We start from the raw sequence: 22957 nt of genomic DNA, 5'->3' as shown, positions 1-22957 counted from the left end.
ACAGAAGCAACAGCCAAGTACAATGGAAACGAGTACAAAAGGCAGGAGGCAACACGGCGTATGGGCTATGGGCAACAGTGCGACTCCAGTTTTCCATACGCTCAGTTGTGCCCGCGGTCAAGGGAAAATCGCAGCCGAGCACTTCCTCCGAGCGAAGCCAAAAAGAAATCAGGAAAATACTTAGCGTGCGTGTGCCGGAGACCTGGTGATTTGTTTAGAGTGTGGAAATCAAGTTTAAAAGCAATCAACAATTGTTATTAAGGGCCATAAAAACCATCAAATTATTACCATAACCGATTTATAAACAAGCGCTACGGGGACCTACTTTCAGGGCAGCTAAGACTATCAAAATTTCTTCGAGGAATATCTGGCTAAGTTTGGGGGGCTTAAATATTTATGTCGGTGACGCAAATATTGATTTAAATTTGTGCGCGCTTTGAGTTGACGAACGCGAGGTGTCTTGACTCAAGAGCCCAAAACACCTTGACAACGATTTTAATGCACTTCTTTCGCCACGGCACTGCACAGAGAAAAACAATACAAATTCTTGGCTAAAATGTTCATTTCTGCAAATTAAGAAACATTTCATTTGCATTCGTCAAGGGACAGTTATTCACAATTATTTTAGACCTTTAAAGGATCATATCACTTTCGAGACAAATCACGAGAACGTAACGAATTATAACTTGACCAACAGTTTGCGTAATTTTTCTGTCCGTGTAATGTGAGTCTGCTCTGGCTTTTTCTGTGTAGGATCTGTGAAAAATCTACAAGATGACCAAAGTTGAGCTTTACAAGTCGCGCGTCTTTGTGACAATCATACACCTGTGTGCACTCGGCCAATTTGCCTATGGGCTCTACTACAGCTCCTTCGAGATCCAAAGGAGCTACAAACTAAAGACGAGCCCTAATCGCCGTCTGGTCCCGGAATCGCTGCCCCAGAAAATCAAATTGCTGTCTTACTGGTCGCTGGTGAGTTAATTTACGGTGTGTCCATCGAAAGCGCCACAAAGATATATGTATACATATGTACTACATATATGTATGATAAATTATGGGAAATTAAAAAACAAGACGGAAATGCGGCCAGCATCGGTTGTTTCAAGTGTTGAGCTCGAGACGTGAAAAATCAGCGAAGGAAAAATTATTTTTCCTCCATGCCCGTATGCCGATGTTCGCGTTTATGTGTGCCATATGTTTGTTTATTTGTTTGTCTGCTCGTTGGGGATCGAACCGTCCCCTTTCCCCTCCGATTTTTTCGTACTTGCACGCTTTTTATCGGCCTGGCGGGGTCAGCTACTGTGGAATACAGAGGAGTATCCGACAGATACGAGAGCTATGCTCGCCGAGTTTCCTCATGAGCGCTGCACTTTTCCCTGATGGCATTGCACATTCCGCGTGGGCAATCACTTTTCGCCTTTTTCTCGCCTCAAGTGCGGTATTTATTTGCTCAGATGTTCGCGGTTTTCCAGATTTTCGATTTCGCTTCTTGCTCCCACTGGGAGCAGTGGCCAAAAATGTATGAATCTGACGAATGCAAGATTATCTGATGAGCGCCAATGTAAATGTGCCATACGTGGCAGTTGGCTTCGATTTGGTGTTCGGCGCTTCTGACGCCTCATTTACATATCGTTAAAATTGTTAGAAAATCGATGGATTATTGCATTTTCTCGCAGCTCCTTGGCAACAGGCACAAGCAAATATTTCAAAGCGAATTTCATCTACGAATGGGTAAATAAATATGTCTTGAATTTCGGCCGGCACTCTGGAAATAGTTCTACATACTTGTTTTCATGTATTTATATTTGAAGTTTTATCTTAGATAATTTTAAAATTAAAACTTTTAAAGGGGTCTTAAAATATCAATAAATTTATCTCAACTTGACATTATTATCTCCACAATTTTCTTTTTTTAAGATATGACCCAGAAATGAAGATCGTTTTTGCATTAATTGCAATTATTCATAAGAATGAATGGTGCTCTTTTTGAGACGATGTTTTCTTACTTATTTCCACACCACAACATTCAATTTCCGTGCGGCTTTTAAGGAACATTTTATTTTGTTATTCCATGACCTTGCTTGCCCTTGATTAACGCCGTCTGTCCCGCCCCAAGTACTTTGATCTGGTTAGCATAAAGTGCTTTATATCTACAGATCTTTTTCTTTTATGTAGTCCCTTGAAACGATCACGAGAATGTTTCGGTGCCATTACCATCCGGTTCATTATTTTTGTTCTCGGTTTTTTACCTTTTTCTGGTCTTCTGGGCAATTCACGAATCGGGTGTACTGAAATTGTTTATATCGGCGCAATCAAAATAAAAATAAACTAACTATTTTCTGACAAACAATTGTTTAAGCAAACGTGAAATTCTTACTCTTCGATTGTGAACAATTTATTAGTGAAATATATTTAAAGGAAGATTTATTAGGCGCGCCATCTTTAGGTCTTGATGACCTAATAGAAATTGTGAAAAAAAGTGATAGAGTGGTAGATCGACTACAGGACTTATAAAAAAGTGCAAAAATATCACCAAATTTTTTAAAAATTACATTTTAAAATCCAATTAAGATAGGTTGAGATATGCACTTTAGAACTTCAGTCCTGGGACATTTTTGAGTTTCTACAAGATCAAAACATCAAAAAATTACAAAAAAAAAAAAAATTCTAAATTTGAATGCAGATTTTTAGAGAATTGCTCCAGAAACATGTAGAGGTATGCCACTTTAAATTCCCATTAAGATTAGTTGAGTTATGGACTTTAGAACTTTAGTCTTAGGACATTTTTGAGTTTCTACAACATCAAAGCATCAGAAAAATTACAAAAAAAAACCAAAAAAAAATAAAATTCTAAATTTGAATGCAGTTTTTTAGAGAATTTCTCCAGAAACATGTAGAGGTATGCCACTTTAAATTCCGATTAAGATTAGTTGAGTTATGGACTTTAGAACTTCAGCCTTGGGACATTTTTGATTTTCTACAATATCATCACATCAGAAAAATTACAAAAAAATTTTGAAAAAATAAAATTCTAAATTTGAATGCAGATATTTAGAGAATTGCTCCAGAAACATTTAGAGGTATGCCACTTCAAATTCCGATTAAGATAAGTTGAGTTATGGACTTTAGAACTTTAGTCTTAGGACATTTTTGAGTTTCTACAACATCAAAACATCAGAAAAATTAAAAAAAAATTTTGAAAAAATAAAATTCTAAATTTGAATGCAGATTTTTAGAGAATTGCTCCAGAAACATTTAGAGGTATGCCACTTCAAATTCCGATTAAGATAAGTTGAGTTATGGACTTCAGAACTTTAGTCGTAGGACATTTTTGAGTTTCTACAACATCAAAACATCAGAAAAATTACAAAAAAACCAAAAAAAAATAAAATTCTAAATTTGAATGCAGTTTTTTAGAGAATTTCTCCAGAAACATGTAGAGGTATGCCACTTTAAATTCCGATTAAGATTAGTTGAGTTATGGACTTTAGAACTTCAGCCTTGGGACATTTTTGATTTTCTACAATATCATCACATCAGAAAAATTACAAAAAAATTTTGAAAAAATAAAATTCTAAATTTGAATGCAGATATTTAGAGAATTGCTCCAGAAACATTTAGAGGTATGCCACTTCAAATTCCGATTAAGATAAGTTGAGTTATGGACTTTAGAACTTTAGTCTTAGGACATTTTTGAGTTTCTACAACATCAAAACATCAGAAAAATTACAAAAAAAAACCAAAAAAAAATAAAATTCTAAATTTGAATGCAGTTTTATAGAGAATTTCTCCAGAAACATTTAGAGGTATGCCACTTCAAATTCCGATTAAGATAAGTTGAGTTATGGACTTTAGAACTTTAGTCGTAGGACATTTTTGAGTTTCTACAACATCAAAACATCAGAAAAATTACAAAAAAACCAAAAAAAAATAAAATTCGAAATTTTAATGCGGTTTTTTAGAGAATTTCTTCAGAAACATGTAGAGGTATGCCACTTTAAATTCCGATTAAGATTAGTTGAGTTATGGACTTTAGAACTTCAGCCTTGGGACATTTTTGATTTTCTACAATATCATCACATCAGAAAAATTACAAAAAAATTTTGAAAAAATAAAATTCTAAATTTGAATGCAGATATTTAGAGAATTGCTCCAGAAACATTTAGAGGTATGCCACTTCAAATTCCGATTAAGATAAGTTGAGTTATGGACTTTAGAACTTTAGTCTTAGGACATTTTTGAGTTTCTACAACATCAAAACATCAGAAAAATTACAAAAAAATTTTGAAAAAATAAAATTCTAAATTTGAATGCAGATATTTAGAGAATTGCTCCAGAAACATTTAGAGGTATGCCACTTCAAATTCCGATTAAGAAAAGTTGAGTTATGGACTTTAGAACTTTAGTCTTAGGACATTTTTGAGTTTCTACAACATCATCACATCAGAAAAATTACAAAAAAATTTTGAAAAAATAAAATTCTAAATTTGAATGCAGTTTTTTAGAGAATTTCTCCAGAAACATGTAGAGGTATGCCACTTTAAATTCCGATTAAGATTAGTTGAGTTATGGACTTTAGAACTTCAGCCTTGGGACATTTTTGATTTTCTACAATATCATCACATCAGAAAAATTACAAAAAAATTTTGAAAAAATAAAATTCTAAATTTGAATGCAGATATTTAGAGAATTGCTCCAGAAACATTTAGAGGTATGCCACTTCAAATTCCGATTAAGATAAGTTGAGTTATGGACTTTAGAACTTTAGTCTTAGGACATTTTTGAGTTTCTACAACATCAAAACATCAGAAAAATTACAAAAAAACCAAAAAAAAATAAAATTCGAAATTTTAATGCAGTTTTTTAGAGAATTTCTCCAGAAACATGTAGAGGTATGCCACTTTAAATTCCGATTAAGGTTAGTTGAGTTATGGACTTTAGAACTTTAGTCTTAGGACATTTTTGAGTTTCTACAACATCAAAACATCAGAAAAATTACAAAAAAATTTTGAAAAAATAAAATTCTAAATTTGAATGCAGATATTTAGAGAATTGCTCCAGAAACATTTAGAGGTATGCCACTTCAAATTCCGATTAAGATAAGTTGAGTTATGGACTTTAGAACTTTAGTCTTAGGACATTTTTGAGTTTCTACAACATCATCACATCAGAAAAATTACAAAAAAATTTTGAAAAAATAAAATTCTAAATTTGAATGCAGATATTTAGAGAATTGCTCCAGAAACATGTAGAGGTATGCCACTTTAAATTCCGATTAAAATTAGTTGAGTTATGGACTTTAGAACTTCAGCCTTGGGACATTTTTGATTTTCTACAATATCATCACATCAGAAAAATTACAAAAAAATTTTGAAAAAATAAAATTCTAAATTTGAATGCAGATATTTAGAGAATTGATCCAGAAACATTTAGAGGTATGCCACTTCAACTTCCGATCAAGATAAGTTGAGTTATGGACTTTAGAACTTCAGTCTTAGGACATTTTTGAGTTTCTACAACATCAAAACATCAGAAAAATTACAAAAAAATTTTGAAAAAATAAAATTCGAAATTTTAATGCAGTTTTTTAGAGAATTTCTCCAGAAACATGTAGAGGTATGCCACTTTAAATTCCGATTAAGATTAGTTGAGTTATGGACTTTAGAACTTCAGCCTTGGGACATTTTTGATTTTCTACAATATCATCACATCAGAAAAATTACAAAAAAATTTTGAAAAAATAAAATTCTAAATTTGAATGCAGATATTTAGAGAATTGCTCCAGAAACATTTAGAGGTATGCCACTTCAACTTCCGATTAAGATAAGTTGAGTTATGGACTTTAGAACTTCAGTCTTAGGACATTTTTGAGTTTCTACAACATCAAAACATCAGAAAAATTACAAAAAAATTTTGAAAAAATAAAATTCTAAATTTGAATGCAGATATTTAGAGAATTGATTCAGAAACATTTAGAGGTATGACACTTCAACTTCCGATTAAGATAAGTTGAGTTATGGACTTTAGAACTTCAGTCTTAGGACATTTTTGAGTTTCTACAACATCAAAACATCAGAAAAATTACAAAAAAATTTTGAAAAAATAAAATTCGAAATTTTAATGCAGTTTTTTAGAGAATTTCTCCAGAAACATGTAGAGGTATGCCACTTTAAATTCCAATTAAGATTAGTTGAGTTATGGACTTTAGAACTTCAGCCTTGGGACATTTTTGATTTTCTACAATATCAAAACATCAGAAAAATTACAAAAAAATTTTGAAAAAATAAAATTCTAAATTTGAATGCAGATATTTAGAGAATTGCTCCAGAAACATTTAGAGGTATGCCACTTTAAATTCCGATTAAAATTAGTTGAGTTATGGACTTTAGAACTTCAGCCTTGGGACATTTTTGATTTTCTACAATATCATCACATCAGAAAAATTACAAAAAAATTTTGAAAAAATAAAATTCTAAATTTGAATGCAGATATTTAGAGAATTGATCCAGAAACATTTAGAGGTATGCCACTTCAACTTCCGATTAAGATAAGTTGAGTTATGGACTTTAGAACTTTAGTCTTAGGACATTTTTGAGTTTCTACAACATCAAAACATCAGAAAAATTACAAAAAAAACCAAAAAAAAATAAAATTCTAAATTTGAATGCAGTTTTTTAGAGATTTTCTCCAGAAACATGTAGAGGTATGCCACTTTAAATTCCGATTAAAATTAGTTGAGTTATGGACTTTAGAACTTCAGCCTTGGGACATTTTTGATTTTCTACAATATCATCACATCAGAAAAATTACAAAAAAATTTTGAAACAATAAAATTCTAAATTTGAATGCAGATATTTAGAGAATTGTTCCAGAAACATTTAGAGGTATGCCACTTCAAATTCCGATTAAGATAAGTTGAGGTTTGGACTTTAGAACTTTAGTCTTAGGACATTTTTGAGTTTCTACAACATCAAAACATCAGAAAAATTAAAAAAAAATTTTGAAAAAATAAAATTCTAAATTTGAATGCAGATTTTTAGAGAATTGCTCCAGAAACATTTAGAGGTATGCCACTTCAAATTCCGATTAAGATAAGTTGAGTTATGGACTTTAGAACTTTAGTCTTAGGACATTTTTGAGTTTCTACAACATCAAAACATCAGAAATATTACAAAAAAACCAAAAAAAAAATAAAATTCTAAATTTGAATGCAGTTTTTTAGAGAATTTCTCCAGAAACATGTAGAGGTATGCCACTTTAAATTCCGATTAAGGTTAGTTGAGTTATGGACTTTAGAACTTCAGCCTTGGGACATTTTTGATTTTCTACAATATCATCACATCAGAAAAATTACAAAAAAATTTTGAAAAAATAAAATTCTAAATTTGAATGCAGATATTTAGAGAATTGCTCCAGAAACATTTAGAGGTATGCCACTTCAAATTCCGATTAAGATAAGTTGAGTTATGGACTTTAGAACTTTAGTCTTAGGACATTTTTGAGTTTCTACAACATCAAAACATCAGAAAAATTACAAAAAAATTTTGAAAAAATAAAATTCTAAATTTGAATGCAGATATTTAGAGAATTGCTCCAGAAACATTTAGAGGTATGCCACTTCAAATTCCGATTAAGATAAGTTGAGTTATGGACTTTAGAACTTTAGTCTTAGGACATTTTTGAGTTTCTACAACATCATCACATCAGAAAAATTACAAAAAAATTTTGAAAAAATAAAATTCTAAATTTGAATGCAGATATTTAGAGAATTGCTCCAGAAACATGTAGAGGTATGCCACTTTAAATTCCGATTAAAATTAGTTGAGTTATGGACTTTAGAACTTCAGCCTTGGGACATTTTTGATTTTCTACAATATCATCACATCAGAAAAATTACAAAAAAATTTTGAAAAAATAAAATTCTAAATTTGAATGCAGATATTTAGAGAATTGATCCAGAAACATTTAGAGGTATGCCACTTCAACTTCCGATCAAGATAAGTTGAGTTATGGACTTTAGAACTTCAGTCTTAGGACATTTTTGAGTTTCTACAACATCAAAACATCAGAAAAATTACAAAAAAATTTTGAAAAAATAAAATTCGAAATTTTAATGCAGTTTTTTAGAGAATTTCTCCAGAAACATGTAGAGGTATGCCACTTTAAATTCCGATTAAGATTAGTTGAGTTATGGACTTTAGAACTTCAGCCTTGGGACATTTTTGATTTTCTACAATATCATCACATCAGAAAAATTACAAAAAAATTTTGAAAAAATAAAATTCTAAATTTGAATGCAGATATTTAGAGAATTGATCCAGAAACATTTAGAGGTATGCCACTTCAACTTCCGATTAAGATAAGTTGAGTTATGGACTTTAGAACTTCAGTCTTAGGACATTTTTGAGTTTCTACAACATCAAAACATCAGAAAAATTACAAAAAAATTTTGAAAAAATAAAATTCTAAATTTTAATGCAGATATTTAGAGAATTGATTCAGAAACATTTAGAGGTATGACACTTCAACTTCCGATTAAGATAAGTTGAGTTATGGACTTTAGAACTTCAGTCTTAGGACATTTTTGAGTTTCTACAACATCAAAACATCAGAAAAATTACAAAAAAATTTTGAAAAAATAAAATTCGAAATTTTAATGCAGTTTTTTAGAGAATTTCTCCAGAAACATGTAGAGGTATGCCACTTTAAATTCCAATTAAGATTAGTTGAGTTATGGACTTTAGAACTTCAGCCTTGGGACATTTTTGATTTTCTACAATATCAAAACATCAGAAAAATTACAAAAAAATTTTGAAAAAATAAAATTCTAAATTTGAATGCAGATATTTAGAGAATTGCTCCAGAAACATTTAGAGGTATGCCACTTTAAATTCCGATTAAAATTAGTTGAGTTATGGACTTTAGAACTTCAGCCTTGGGACATTTTTGATTTTCTACAATATCATCACATCAGAAAAATTACAAAAAAATTTTGAAAAAATAAAATTCTAAATTTGAATGCAGATATTTAGAGAATTGATCCAGAAACATTTAGAGGTATGCCACTTCAACTTCCGATTAAGATAAGTTGAGTTATGGACTTTAGAACTTTAGTCTTAGGACATTTTTGAGTTTCTACAACATCAAAACATCAGAAAAATTACAAAAAAATTTTGAAAAAATAAAATTCTAAATTTTAATGCAGATATTTAGAGAATTGATTCAGAAACATTTAGAGGTATGACACTTCAACTTCCGATTAAGATAAGTTGAGTTATGGACTTTAGAACTTCAGTCTTAGGACATTTTTGAGTTTCTACAACATCAAAACATCAGAAAAATTACAAAAAAATTTTGAAAAAATAAAATTCGAAATTTTAATGCAGTTTTTTAGAGAATTTCTCCAGAAACATGTAGAGGTATGCCACTTTAAATTCCAATTAAGATTAGTTGAGTTATGGACTTTAGAACTTCAGCCTTGGGACATTTTTGATTTTCTACAATATCAAAACATCAGAAAAATTACAAAAAAATTTTGAAAAAATAAAATTCTAAATTTGAATGCAGATATTTAGAGAATTGCTCCAGAAACATTTAGAGGTATGCCACTTTAAATTCCGATTAAAATTAGTTGAGTTATGGACTTTAGAACTTCAGCCTTGGGACATTTTTGATTTTCTACAATATCATCACATCAGAAAAATTACAAAAAAATTTTGAAAAAATAAAATTCTAAATTTGAATGCAGATATTTAGAGAATTGATCCAGAAACATTTAGAGGTATGCCACTTCAACTTCCGATTAAGATAAGTTGAGTTATGGACTTTAGAACTTTAGTCTTAGGACATTTTTGAGTTTCTACAACATCAAAACATCAGAAAAATTACAAACCAAAAAAAAATAAAATTCTAAATTTGAATGCAGTTTTTTAGAGAATTTCTCCAGAAACATGTAGAGGTATGCCACTTTAAATTCCGATTAAAATTAGTTGAGGTTTGGACTTTAGAACTTCAGCCTTGGGACATTTTTGATTTTCTACAATATCATCACATCAGAAAAATTACAAAAAAATTTTGAAAAAATAAAAAATAAAATCACATCAGAAAAATTACAAAAAAATTTTGAAAAAATAAAATTCTAAATTTGAATGCAGATATTTAGAGAATTGATCCAGAAACATTTAGATGTATGCCACTTCAACTTCCGATTAAGATAAGTTGAGTTATGGACTTTAGAACTTCAGTCTTAGGACATTTTTGAGTTTCTACAACATCAAAACATCAGAAAAATTACAAAAAAATTTTGAAAAAATAAAATTCGAAATTTTAATGCAGTTTTTTAGAGAATTTCTCCAGAAACATGTAGAGGTATGCCACTTTAAATTCCAATTAAGATTAGTTGAGTTATGGACTTTAGAACTTCAGCCTTGGGACATTTTTGATTTTCTACAATATCATCACATCAGAAAAATTACAAAAAAATTTTGAAAAAATAAAATTCTAAATTTGAATGCAGATATTTAGAGAATTGCTCCAGAAACATTTAGAGGTATGCCACTTCAAATTCCGATTAAGATAAGTTGAGTTATGGACTTTAGAACTTCAGCCTTGGGACATTTTTGATTTTCTACAATATCATCACATCAGAAAAATTACAAAAAAATTTAAAAAAAATAAAATTCTAAATTTGAATGCAGATATTTAGAGAATTGCTCCAGAAACATTTAGAGGTATGCCACTTCAAATTCCGATTAAGATAAGTTGAGTTATGAAGTTTAGAGCTTCAGCTTTGGAGCGTTTTTTAATTTTTTTGAATTTCTCACATCAGAAAAATTACAAAAAAACCAAAAAAAAAAAAAAATCTAAATTTGAATGCAGATTTTTAGAGAATTGCTCCAGAAACATTTAGAGGTATGCCACTTCAAATTCCGATTAAGATAAGTTGAGTTATGGACTTTAGAACTTTAGTCTTAGGACAACGCATCCTTCTGATTGTTACATACTTTTCAACGAATCTAGTAAACAGTTTTACTCTACGAGTAACGGCTATAATTATATACAACTTCTTTGTGTAGAGTATAAAGTATGATTTTCAATATGTCATAAACACATAAATGTGTGCGTTAGAAATATTCTGTCCCTCAAAATCCATTGATATTTTCATAAACATTGAATAATCACTACTGTTCTTATGATCTCTTAGTTATAGGGTATAAGTTGCTCCCATCTGCCTGACTGCGCCTACATCTGCTGTCCCATTTCCCCTGTTTATCTGCTCTCGTTGGTTTCAATTCTGATTGTTATCCGCCCCCAAATAGGAGGCAACATCGTCGAGTGGAATTCTCCGAACGTTTCAGATATAGTTTGTAATTCATTCTGTTCCCACGATGTGGTTGCATTGGCAGTGGCTGATCTGGGCATTTGTCTGGTTCCATGGGGCAGTGGCCACCAAGTGGTATGGCGGTGGAATGGACTTCAATGATCCCTCCTCCTGGATAGATGACCACTTGCCATGTCCACAGGATTTGGTCGTTTTTCCGGAGTACTACCCAGCATTGTTGCCTTTGCCCGAGGACTTATCCATTTCTGGCTTGTTTTTCCCCAGAGAAGGGGCGATCCTCCTGGCAGAGGAATCTACCATTACCTTTGGTTCCGACAAGCAGACCTCCTGTGAGAGTGAAGAGAAGAAGGCAATTTTGAAGCCGCCGAAGTCGAGTAAATGGTTTGATCCTGGCACCTGGACGGACAAATCTAAGGGATTTTCCCCGTTTACACCAGAGCTGGAGCGGATTCCCTGTGATGACGAGCAGGTCATAATCAAGGGGCATGGACCACTGGCCTTTGACCTGGAAAACGTGCAGTATCTGAGGATGGGACAGCTTATTCTGGCTGGTTCATCCATTTCCAAAACGTACTTGGAACAACTTATCAGCAGAGATCTGGGTCAATTCCTCTTTCACAATGCCCAGTACGTCCAGGTGGAGTACTACAGAGGAGAGCTGTGTGGCTGTCACAGGGACTTTGAGCGATTGCTGGAACCCGTTTGCCATAATGTCCAGGAACAATGCGAGGCGCCCCACTGCTTGTCCCCAGTTCGACCCTTGGGGTCATGTTGCCTAATTTGCGGGGCCATTCTCTCCACGCCCACGACCCACTGTACCGAGAGCAGTAAAAAGGAGTTTATGGCCCAGATAAACAACCTCATTAGCCAGGAGAACCGGAAGGATCAGATCGGCCTACACGTGGAGTTTGTGGGCTCCCAGCAGTTTGGAAACTCCCTGCAGGCGGTGGTAACTGATCGCCTTAAATATAGTGAACAGAGCATGGAGTTTTTGGAACAGAATCTACACAATTGGCAGAAGAAAGGAATAACCTTAAAGGTTTCTGGTCGACCCTACAATCCCAATGTTAGCTTCTCCTCGATTGTTCTCATACTTTTCTGCATGGCCCTGGTGGGTCTGGTGTCCGTGGTCATTTTGGCGCACTTTATGCCTGAGAATCCCTACCTGAACCGGATACCACAGTGGATCCATGACCCTCGTCGATGGAGGTGGCATCACTTGTGCTTGAGACTGCGCCGGAATCTGCTCTTTAACCGTTTTGACAACGGTGGCGCAGAGGGTGGCTCCAGTGAAGGAGGTGCTTCTGGTGTGGATCGCCTGGGAATTATGGCATACGATCCGGAAAGTGGCGAGGTGAGGGAACGAGCCTTTGACAATCCCATGTTCGAGCAGGGAGCAGCTTTGGAGGTGGCTGCCAAGGAGTCGCAGGAGCAGGAAGAAATCCTGGGTGTCCCCAAAATGGAGACTGGAGATCTGGACGCCAGTAGCGTGGTGGATGAACAGGAGCTTACGGAAATCAATTTGGAGACATGCGGGGCGGACACCGATGAGGAGACCATCTAATTAAAGTCGAAATCAAAAATAACACGATAAGTTTTTATAGAAACCATTTCCGAAAGCACCAATAGCCATCACATCTAATCTGACGTAAAGTTTTAGGATTAGGTGTTCTATATTAGTGACCTGCGTATTAAAGTATTTCTTACAATTACACTAACAAAGTTATTGAGGGCAGTTAAATTTACAAGTTGGAGGGGGATACTACGTCATTATTTTTGGATATTACTAAGTGCCGAGTCAATTACTAACGCACAATCGATAAGTCGCGTGTTGTAAAGGCACAATGAACCAAATGAGCACCTGATAATTTTACCGGGTAATTCAGTTAGCGTTGCCTTTCGTCGCAATGGCCTTGTTCCTTGACCTTCACAGAGGGTGGATTGGTGGTTTGGTAGCGGTTGAGGGGTCCGGGAATCGATAGTTGCATTAGCTGCGAAGATATTTCGAGAAGCCTTTGTCCCCGGCTCATAAATGTGGCTCTTGTGTATCCACATCTATTCATAGAACACTCATGGAAAGGCGCATTCCTCCCCCCAGTTTCCATAGGATATGAAACCATAGATATGCACGGATATGGGGACGTGGAACGGAGGCCAGTTCGGATGCGGATTAAGCGGCCGATTTCGGATTTCAATTTAGCTTCTGCCAATTCATTCTGAAGTGGAATACTGTGTACTACGGCGATTCAGAGTGCGGCTGATAAACGCACCTTATCAGTTTCAAAGCGAAAGCGAAAATACATACAGTGAACAGTCGAACTAGTGCAGTAGTATTGTGAAGAGTTTCACGATTGTTCGGAGGTGTGTTTAGTGTGTGACCACTGTATGCCATCGTATACTCCTGCTGCTAGTGACTGGACTCTGACTACACCATAATCAGTACATATTTGGCATCAGGAGATATAACATGGCCAAGCCCAAGTCAAAATCGACTAGCAAAGGGGCTACTTCGCCGGGTTTCAACAAGGCGGTGCAATTGCTCCTCCATTTTACAGCCGTGCTGCAGTTCAACTATGGCGTGTACATCTTCCACACCCTCGACATGCCCAACACGGTGCCCTTCGCCGGAAAATTCAAGTTCCTCACGTTTATTTGTGCGGTAAGCCGATGAGTTCATATGGAAAATCTCCACACCGGTTGAACAAAAGCTATGCATAACTGGTTATGGATTTGTAATGGCCTAATGTTCCGGTTCTATCCCTTACACTCAAATCTAATCGCTGGTAGTCAGTAAAGATACATTTGGCGTGGGAAAATGTGTTTTGGTATAACCTGAATAACCGTTTTACGCCACCATTAATCGTTTTATACGTAAAATAGTGAATAATATTCCAAAATTCATGTTTGATTATGTCAAAGAATTGACTTCAAAATGAGAGCTTATTAGTTTTAAAGTAAAAGAAGATAGTTTCATAAATTAAAAACAAGATATTAGAACAAATTCAAATGCGCTGCTCAAAATGTAAAAGCAATTCTCATCTTCATAGATAGAAATATAAGTCTTTTCCTCCTAGAATCAAAGGTTAAAAGTGGAACCATCTTATAGAATTTGTCGACGTACCTTGCAACCCTACCAGAGGATAAACGAGTATGTGTATATCCGAACACCTGGTATTGTGGCCCTGCTCCGGCTCGGGCACACTGTTCCACCGCTCGCCCCGTTTTTGGGGTGGTTGTGATTTGCGAGCAGTAGTACTTTCGGGGAGACAGACCAGACCGGTTTGTTGTGTTTTGGTGGCTTGGTGCCGTGAAAAATCAATCGAGAGCGGAGAAGCAGAGCAGCAGAGCAGCTGCAGCAGGAAAATGGCATCCGTGCGAGGCAACTCCCTGTACCAGGGCGTCTATGGGGCTCTGAGGACCCTGCTCCATCTGACGGCGGCCGTGCAGTTTGGCTACGGCATCTATTACGACTACAACTACGTTGAGTTCCCCACCAGCGAGCCAGAGATGCGGATCCATCATCCCTGGGGGGGCAAATTCAAATACCTAACGTTCCTGGATGCGGTAATCTCCACCTCCCATTAGAAACGCGAACGCAGCGCGGCTTCAAGTTCACTCTGATTGTTTTGCACGCATCTATTAAGATACACAGAGAAAATGAGTAGGGTATTAGTTAGAATCATCGGCTTTTCTTGAGTGATGAAGAGAGGGATATATCTATGGGTACCGTGTATAAAATACCCGAAGCAATAGCTCCAGAAAGCTTTCGGAAGATTTTATATGAAAACTTTAGCTTAAGAAGTATTTATAGTAGATAATTACCACCGCAAAGCAAATACTTCAATACCCCCAAAATCACTGCCTTTTAAACTTTTAAACTAACGAACCCGTCTTACCTCTTAATGTCGCTAGCATTTAACAGGAAATGCTTTGTGCAACGTTTTTTCGCTGGCTGTAATTCCTTCCACTCCACTTAAGCAACCCTTCAAATAGCCGCATTCGCATTATCTCACACACGTCAAATGCTCTTGCACTTACAGATAATTCAGGCACTGTACTATATTGTATCGCTGGTCAACGATTTCGTGGGCACCAATGAGCTGACACCCAAGAAACCTCCGGCGGTGCGCAGGTTCAAGGACTGGCTGATGGCTACATTGGCCTTTCCAGTGGCCATCAACGTGGGCGTGACCTTCTGGACACTGTACGCCATCGACAGGGAGCTGGTCTTCCCCAAGGTGCTGGACCCCGTGTTCCCCAGGTGAGACCACATAAGCCGGTGGAACCAAGATTGCCTGACCCAAGACGTATTTTGCTCAACAAATTAAATTACTTTGCTCGCTTGAATTCGCGTATCATGATCAGATTAGCATTCTAAGCATATCAAATTCAAAGCCATATCCATTTTGTATAGCACTGCCTATCTAGGGTGTTGTGGTAATGTGTTTACATTCAAGCTTTTTAGGTTCGGGTTATTCCGAACTAGATCTTTGAATTTCACGTATGTCCAAACAAGTATTACCTTTCATTTCAGTTATAGACACTAACCTCAAGACCTCACAATATCGTTATGAGGTTATGACTTTTTCTTCAAAGTAATTAACTTCTTAATCGCATAGTTTTCTACGACAAAGCTTTTAAGATATGTACGTCATGTGAATACTTTGATGAGCGCAGATATTTTAATAAAAAATTACCCAAGAACAACCTTAAAGTGGGAATAAAATTCAAGTACTGCAAGATCTAGTCTGGAAAGTCTTGAGTTGACCTATTGTTTTGCCAAGACACACTTATAATATCTTCGTTTGCCCCTTTCAGCTGGCTCAACCATGTGCTGCACACCAACATTGTGGTGTTTATCGTCCTGGAGCTGTTCATCTCGTACAGGTCGTACCCAAAGCGCAGCCAAGGACTTGCAGGACTGGCCATTTTCATGGGCGCCTACCTGGTTTGGATCCACGTGGTGAAGCACTACTCGGGGGTATGGGTGTACCCAGTGCTCGAGGTGCTCCACCTTCCGCAGCGCATCCTGTTCTTCGCGGCCGTCGTTGGCTTCACGCTGTCGCTTTATCTGCTGGGCGAGTTCCTCAACAACACCGTCTGGGCCAAGGAAGTGAAGTTGGCCAAGCGCAAAGCCAACTAGGAGTAGGCTGTGACCCGTTTCAGTTCGATGTAGTTGCGTTAATTAGCCACAAATACAAATAATGAGTGACAGGTGTCGGTTATACATTTTGCTCACATTGTTCGATCTTCTCAGCCAAAGATAGTATTTACATATGCATACATACATATGTATGTCTGTACAATCGTACTGCAGAGTTGACACAAGAAGTCGCACGAAATATGTGAGAAGTAATAAACGAAACTTGCAACATGAACTCGATAATATATTTTCCACTAATATTGAATTGTGAGTCTTTAATCGTAATAGGGAACCCCGTTTGCTAATGATATTCATTATATTCTTATTACGAATACATTGTAACTGAGATTATAGCCGTAGTTTGTATTGAGTGCGCGCGTCCTTCGATAGTTTTTATTAGACTAACCAAAATTGCAAGAATGCCTTCTCGATTAAACACCTCATATCAGCACTCCGATTCAACGCCATCTTTGAATACCACTGTTATTCAATTCTAGTACCATAATAAAGCGATTAAACTCTTTACTGCGAAACTGTTTTCAGTTGGGTTGCTTCAAATAAAACTAATTTTTGAACTGTGGGAAACGTGAAGTGGCGCTACCATATGGATTTAGCTACTAAAAGCTAGAAAAAGCTACTTCTAGCTTTAAAATGCCAACTAGCTGGCATTGAATTCAACGTGTGCAGCGCCCCAATCAGCTGTTGGCCAGCTTTTATTTGTTTTGTTTTGCTCAGCGTGCGGCGCCCTTTGCGACCCAAGATCCCAATATTGGCTAAAATGGGCAAGAGCAGGAAGCAGGTGCGCGAGTTCAATGCCGCCAAGGAAGCTGTCGAAGCCACTAAAGTCCAGCTGGACACTTGCAACGATGCCTACACGAGCGGCGCCTTTAAATACCTGAGATTCCTGGTCCATCTCCTGGCGGCTGCCCAGTTCTCATATGGCATATACTTCCACTACTTCCGGGTGCACTGGCCCACGGATTTGCTGGACGAGGACGAGCTGAAGGCGCGCTGGGGAGGCAAGTTCAAGTACCTCACCTTTTTGGACGTCATTCTGCAGGCCATCTACCACTCGCTGGCGCTGCTGAACGATCTCTTCGGCGATAACAAGGTCTCCGGGGCTTCAAAGTCCATGCTGCGATCGGCGAGGGACTACGTGTTCGCCGCCTTTGCCTTCCCAGTCGCACACAACGTCTGCCTCTCGTTTTGGGTCATCTACGCCTGGGACCGTGAGCTCATCTTTCCCTCAGCGCTGGATGCTATTTTCCCCAGGCAAGTGTAAATAATTTCCCGCCTGCTTAAGTAGGCTCACGCATTGTACGCCTCTTTTGTGTTGTGTCCGGTCTAGGCTATCTGTTCATCGGGCGATGCATAAGTTTTAATTTACCTGCGTGTCTCAATCTTTGCAGCTGGTTGAATCACGTGGTGCACACGAACGTGGCCCTTTTGGCCATTATGGACCTGTTTACCTGCTTCCGCCGCTATCCGAGCCGATTGGCCGGCATCACAGGCAACGTCTCCTTCATCTTGCTTTACATCATCTGGCTGCACATTGTTCGATACTTCAGTGGCGAGTGGGTGTATCCTATTCTGGAAGTGCTGCCCGTATACTTGCGCTACGTGTTTTTGGCACTGCTGGTCGGGTTTAACCTGGTTTGCTATCTGCTCGGGGAGTTCGCCAACAAGGTCGTCTGGGGTCCGGAGTTTAAGCTCCTAAATCAGCAGAAATTGAAGCAGGGCTAGGATTCGAGGATTTAAAATCGTTTATTAGTTACACAAAAGTATGACATATTTTGTAAACTGAAGGCACTTTTTGAGGTACGATTTGTGTGCCAAGAGGCTTATTTATATCGTACTTAAATGTATAATCTACAGTCTAATAATAAGTCCTGTACCCACGGCAAAGGAAAATAATGAAAATAAATTATTATCCTCTTTGGCATTTACTTTGGCGTGAGTACTAGGATTAAGGAAGCAGTTATTCACAAACGTACACAGAGATTCGAATGAGAAGATGAATTTGTAAAATAAAGTTTGCCGCTTAGAGACTATGAGTATTCGTAATTCGTAGTTCTAGTTTCGCTCAGTCTGTTCAAGTAATCAATTAAGAAAAATCTAAATGTTCATCGCATGTAAACTGCATACAAATTAGAAGGTAAGCATGCTCTGGTTTCGGTTCTACTTAAGTTTCGTTACAATATTATACTTGTTTGTTTTAAATATCATTTGGGTTTCCAATTCTTCTGAAGCAATAAATTCATACAAATTGCTGAACAGTTTAAATTAACAATAATACAGGTTTCGTAAAATTGATAAAGACAACAGGGACACGAAAATTTCCTGGCTTCCAACCAAATTTTTCGGTTGCTAAAAATATTTCATTTCTTAGAACAACAATAAAAAACTTGTAAGAGATTTGGAACCTTAAGTAAATGCATTAATTGCTCATCTAGTCTTGCTATTTCGAAGGCAGCAATAACATTTTGAGTTTGTCCGACTCGCTCATAAACGAGGGCTCTCTTTGATGCCGATGGGAATGACCCAATAAGCTCTGCAGCTCTGTTCCTCCGAAATCTTCATTAGCTGCTTCAGTTCTTTGTCTGCTGGCTGCGTTTAGGAGTCGCATGGCCTGCTGCAGTTCGTCTTCTCCGTAACTGGGAACTAACTCGAAGGGATTAGCCTGAATGCCCACATCGCAGCTGGTTTTGCTGTTCCTGCTATGTGGTTTGCCCGTGGATATTCCAGAAAACGAGCTGTTAAGAAGGCTTCCTACGTCCAAAGCAACGTCCAGTTCCTCAGAGGAGCAGCTTAGTGAGTCATTAGACCGATACGTTACGCACTCCTTCTTGTAATCCAGATCTGCAGCAGGGTTCTTGAGATGCCTCTTTTGGGACTTTCTAGACTGACTTCTTGCGGAATTGCGGGAATGTCGATTACAATTGGATTCATTCGATTTTTTTATGTTTTTAAGAAAGTTCTCCAATGCCACCTGTTTGCTATTTGGCAGTTCTTCAATCTTAACTCCATCGTGATCATCCTCACTTATTTCCTCCTGCCTTACAACCACGTTAAGATCCTGAATCTTATGGGATGCTCGCGAATTATCCACCTCCGAACTAGAGCTCATATCTTGATTTTGCAGGAATGGGAATAAAAACTCCCCATTTTTCTGCAGGAATTCATTAAGAATAGAGGGATCCAATCCGGCATTAGCCGTCCTTCGCTTCATGGAGCTGGTGTAATTGTGTTGTTTTTTGGAGCTGTGATGAGCAAACACGCCCACTTTTTGACTAGCATTGGGATAGGTCGTTTTCTTGAGCGCAATGACCTGCGACTCCACCGAAGTACTGCTTTCCCTTCTCCTACTGCTTTTTCCAGCTGCAGCTGCTATGTAATCCCTTCTCCTTTGAGTTCTCCTGTTGCTGGAAGACCCTCCGTGTTTTCCCCTCGATCTGGATGCCACTTTCGTCTTCATTTCAGCTATTTTCACTGATACCTGTGAGTCCACCGAATTTCTGCGCGATTCAACGGAAACATGTCGCACGCTAACACTTATCTCGGAATCCAAAGAGTTTTTTCGCGGTCCATGGCTTGACGAGTTACCTGTCGCTGCTCCCGTCAAAGCCATGCGACGTTTTACGCACTGCGGGAGGTATGCAGCCCAAGTTGAGGAGATGTCATTTGTCTCAGAAGAGTTCAGATCGTTCACATCGAAGTTGAGTCCCACGGGATCGGTGTGAGTGTTGTAGAGCGTTATGGAGAGCCTGCCCTTGTCCTCGAAATCCTTGCGCTTGGCCCATGTCTGGGCAATGACCTTGTGTTTGGGCATTTTGACTTCCTCGACCACCTCCTTGCCGCACTTTCTGCAAGGGTTATAAGATCGATAATACAGATGATTTTAATTCAGCCTTTGGTAAGGTGGTGAAACCTACTTTCGTATATAACGCTTCCAAGTCTCAATTGAAGACGGTGTCCAGCACCAGGTGGACATGACAATTCCAGAGCTAAAGAGACACAGCAAATGCAATTGAAGCACACCAACACTAGGCCGGTTTTCGATTCGACATGAACTTTTTTCTTCAAAAACTGAAGAAATTTTACAGCTGAACAAAAGAATAACCGATTAAAGTTAAGCGAAGATAAAAATTGATAAATGATTATATACACTTACATTACAAACTGTCTGAAGCTCTGGGCCCATTCCTCTGCATGCCTAAACTCCGTAACGTGGCACGCAATGGCCACCAGTATGAAAACTAAAGTGAGCAGAGCACAGACTCCCATACGCATGATGATCAAATGTATTTTGTTGCTCGCCGAAGTGGATTTAATGTCATTAGCAAAGTGTTTCAGTCCAAAAAGCATCACCATGCCTCGGGTGATGAAGTATCCACCAATGAGGATCACACCGCAGAGCGGACCAAGAAGTAGTCCTGCCCTCATAGAATGATTGATATAGCCTACGAAGCAGATGCCCACAATGCTATTTCCATCCACCTCACTGAAAGCCATCGTGGTAATGGTAAGCACAAGAGGTAGTGACCAGGCCACGAGGTGAAAGTAGGAACCTTTCTTATCGATGCGATCTTGGACGTGGCCCATGGCCCTCCAATGCCAGGCGTAGGTGAGGAACACAAACCAAACCATTCCAGCGGTGAGAAAGTAATAGACCAGCACAAAGATCACTATGCAAGAAAGATTTTCGCCGGTGGTGGGCTCTGAGTGGCGAAGTGTTCCATCCTTACGACATACTATGTCCTCTCGTGATCCCGATGTAAACTGCAGCAACCAGCTGCGAGGCAAATAAAGCGAACAGTAAGAAAACGAATAAAAAATTGTGTTCAAAACTTACCCGACGCATGCAATTAGAAAGCAAAGATTTATATAGAACACAATCACTGCCGGGTACTTGTTCGCATTCTTCCAGTCGATTAAGAAGGTGGAGACCACGAACAGGTTCGAAATAAAACATAAGCTGCCAGCCCAACCGATCAGCTTGTGAATCTGCCGGTGCTCATCATCCGTATAGAGTGGATCCTTGCATCGCACTCCGCAGCCTTCGATGCCAGGATAATAGCTGGCTGACGTATCTGTCGGTACCAATGGACTCAAGCACTGGCCAGTTCCGTTGAATTTCATTCCTCGTGCTCCGTTTGTGCATTTCGCCGGAAAGAGTGTTTCATTGCAGCGAAGGAATTTTGGGAAAAACGTCGTGTTGTACAAAATGCGACAGGGTTCCATGGTAATCCGGCACATTTCGTAAGATGGCAGGTAGACCATGTCCTCGCCGTTGATTTTTTCACACTTCGGCTTAAAGACGGCGCACAAAAAGGGCTGTAAATATGTAAGAATAGGCACGTTAAACTAATCCGGAATACATATATCCACTGAAAAACTCAAACTACAACCGAATATGTTAAAGCTGCCTATTTTAAAACGATTCACATATGAATGCCACAGCTGTAACACAAGGGTTAATTAAATTGCAAAGTATCGTTAAGTGTGTGAATGTCGAATTCAGCTGCTTAACTTGTTTCTAATGCACCTCCTTATCAGAAAATAATGCGGCAATCTGTATTTCTATACAGACTCGACTCCACCCCTTGAAATCATTAGGTACATTAGATGCTATTAAGATTCCTCACTTGTATGGCAGCCCAACATTTGGGCACGTGCTTCAGGGCGTAGTAGTCGTTCAGCTTATCGTTCAGCTCCTTTTCGGTGTGAAAATCGGTGAGATCAAGGCTGCTTAGCTCGTAGGGTAGCTTGGAGCCAAAACAGGTGCTGGTGGCGTTCGAGGTGGGGTAGCAGCGGGCTCGGCGAACGCACTGGATGTGCCTGCTGTCCAGGCCATCAAACCAGGGCTTATCATCCCTGCCCTTCTTGGCGTACAGCCGGTAATTGAGAGTCCCATTGATGGGCTCCAGTTCCACATCCGACTGCTGCGCACTCGTAGGCGTTGTGCTGCCGAACTTGGACAAACTGGCCGATGCGTCTGCGACCACCCACAGGCATAAGATCGCAACCTCCAGGAACATCCTGAGAATTGTAAGAAACAGAGGTATTATAATTGGTGCTACCATCAGAGGCGAGTCACTCACATAATGTTTGGCATGCGCGGAAAGTTTAAGAATCGCATCCGCTTATAAATAACATTAAATAGCAGCTGCCTTGTGTGAATTTTAATGGGCTGAATTGCCCGTTCCTTGTTCGGCGGTTCTTCAGTGCATCGTGAAATTACTTTAGTTGGAATTACCCGGTTTTCCTGGTTTTATTGTTCCCTGTGACGGCTTGCACTGTTTTTAGAAATGGGAAAAACAGGAACCAAGGAGCAAAACAAAAAAAAAACGCGACTCAACGTGAAGCTGAAGCAACAAATGTGCGACCATTCAGGGCCAGTTTAAATATACCTTTATTATCGGTCATCGATAATTTGTGTCATCGATTGTTATCGATACCAGCAATGCTGGCAT

General features: G+C 38.0%; 4 protein-coding genes across 7 annotated transcripts; 3 read left to right on the top strand and 1 right to left on the bottom strand.

The window, feature by feature from the left end:
- The first annotated feature begins 26 nt into the window (after positions 1-26).
- On the top strand, positions 27-17009 carry LOC6542863 (androgen-induced gene 1 protein). 4 transcript variants are annotated; one of them, XM_015159729.2, is made up of 4 exons: positions 27-185; positions 754-972; positions 15382-15602; positions 16160-17009. In XM_015159729.2, exons 2-4 carry the CDS (start codon positions 775-777, stop codon positions 16482-16484), a joined length of 744 nt encoding a protein of 247 aa, XP_015015215.1. In that variant the 5' UTR covers positions 27-185; positions 754-774; the 3' UTR covers positions 16485-17009. The 4 variants fall into 4 exon arrangements, with proteins under 4 accessions (XP_015015215.1, XP_015015213.1, XP_015015214.1 ...); XM_015159727.2 differs by having other exon boundaries at positions 27-205; XM_015159728.2 differs by lacking the exons at positions 27-185; positions 754-972 and adding an exon at positions 13761-14000.
- LOC6543315 (protein amnionless) lies at positions 11292-13084 on the top strand. Its single transcript, XM_026978324.1, has one exon. It carries the CDS (start codon positions 11388-11390, stop codon positions 12903-12905), a length of 1518 nt encoding a protein of 505 aa, XP_026834125.1. The 5' UTR covers positions 11292-11387; the 3' UTR covers positions 12906-13084.
- Positions 17010-17135: 126 nt separating the features above from the next.
- LOC6543121 (androgen-induced gene 1 protein) lies at positions 17136-18414 on the top strand. The gene is made up of 2 exons (XM_001968112.3): positions 17136-17756; positions 17894-18414. Exons 1-2 carry the CDS (start codon positions 17263-17265, stop codon positions 18225-18227), a joined length of 828 nt encoding a protein of 275 aa, XP_001968148.1. The 5' UTR covers positions 17136-17262; the 3' UTR covers positions 18228-18414.
- Positions 18415-18492: 78 nt separating this feature from the next.
- On the bottom strand, positions 18493-22921 carry LOC6543336 (protein smoothened). Its single transcript, XM_001968111.3, has 6 exons — positions 22586-22921; positions 22130-22523; positions 21337-21818; positions 20656-21276; positions 20417-20587; positions 18493-20347 (listed from the first exon to the last, which is right to left on the bottom strand). The coding sequence occupies exons 1-6, from the start codon at positions 22621-22623 to the stop codon at positions 18943-18945; spliced, it is 3111 nt and encodes a 1036-aa protein (XP_001968147.1). The 5' UTR covers positions 22624-22921; the 3' UTR covers positions 18493-18942.
- Positions 22922-22957: the final 36 nt, after the last annotated feature.

The sequence above is a fragment of the Drosophila erecta genome, unplaced genomic scaffold (assembly GCF_003286155.1).
Source record: "Drosophila erecta strain 14021-0224.00,06,07 unplaced genomic scaffold, DereRS2 tig00000055-arrow-pilon, whole genome shotgun sequence".
NCBI classification, from domain to species: Eukaryota; Metazoa; Arthropoda; class Insecta; order Diptera; family Drosophilidae; genus Drosophila; species Drosophila erecta.
The sequence above is the reverse complement of the archived record's forward strand: the minus strand, read 5'-3'. Positions and strand labels throughout refer to the sequence as shown.

Bases quoted from the DNA above. Each gene is read 5' to 3' on its own strand.
- LOC6543315 (XM_026978324.1), top strand. From the start codon at position 11,388: ATGTGGTTGCATTGGCAGTGGCTGATCTGGGCATTTGTCTGGTTCCAT.
- LOC6542863 (XM_001968113.3), top strand. From the start codon at position 14,705: ATGGCATCCGTGCGAGGCAACTCCCTGTACCAGGGCGTCTATGGGGCT. The intron at 14,906-15,381 runs GTAATCTCCACC...TTGCACTTACAG, and splicing joins ACCTAACGTTCCTGGATGCG to ATAATTCAGGCACTGTACTA. The intron at 15,603-16,159 runs GTGAGACCACAT...TGCCCCTTTCAG, and splicing joins CTGGACCCCGTGTTCCCCAG to CTGGCTCAACCATGTGCTGC.
- LOC6543121 (XM_001968112.3), top strand. From the start codon at position 17,263: ATGGGCAAGAGCAGGAAGCAGGTGCGCGAGTTCAATGCCGCCAAGGAA. The intron at 17,757-17,893 runs GCAAGTGTAAAT...CAATCTTTGCAG, and splicing joins CTGGATGCTATTTTCCCCAG to CTGGTTGAATCACGTGGTGC.
- LOC6543336 (XM_001968111.3), bottom strand. From the start codon at position 22,623: ATGCGATTCTTAAACTTTCCGCGCATGCCAAACATTAT. The intron at 21,819-22,129 runs GTGAGGAATCTT...ACATATTTACAG, and splicing joins AATGTTGGGCTGCCATACAA to CCCTTTTTGTGCGCCGTCTT. The intron at 20,348-20,416 runs GTAGGTTTCACC...TAACCCTTGCAG, and splicing joins TGGAAGCGTTATATACGAAA to AAAGTGCGGCAAGGAGGTGG.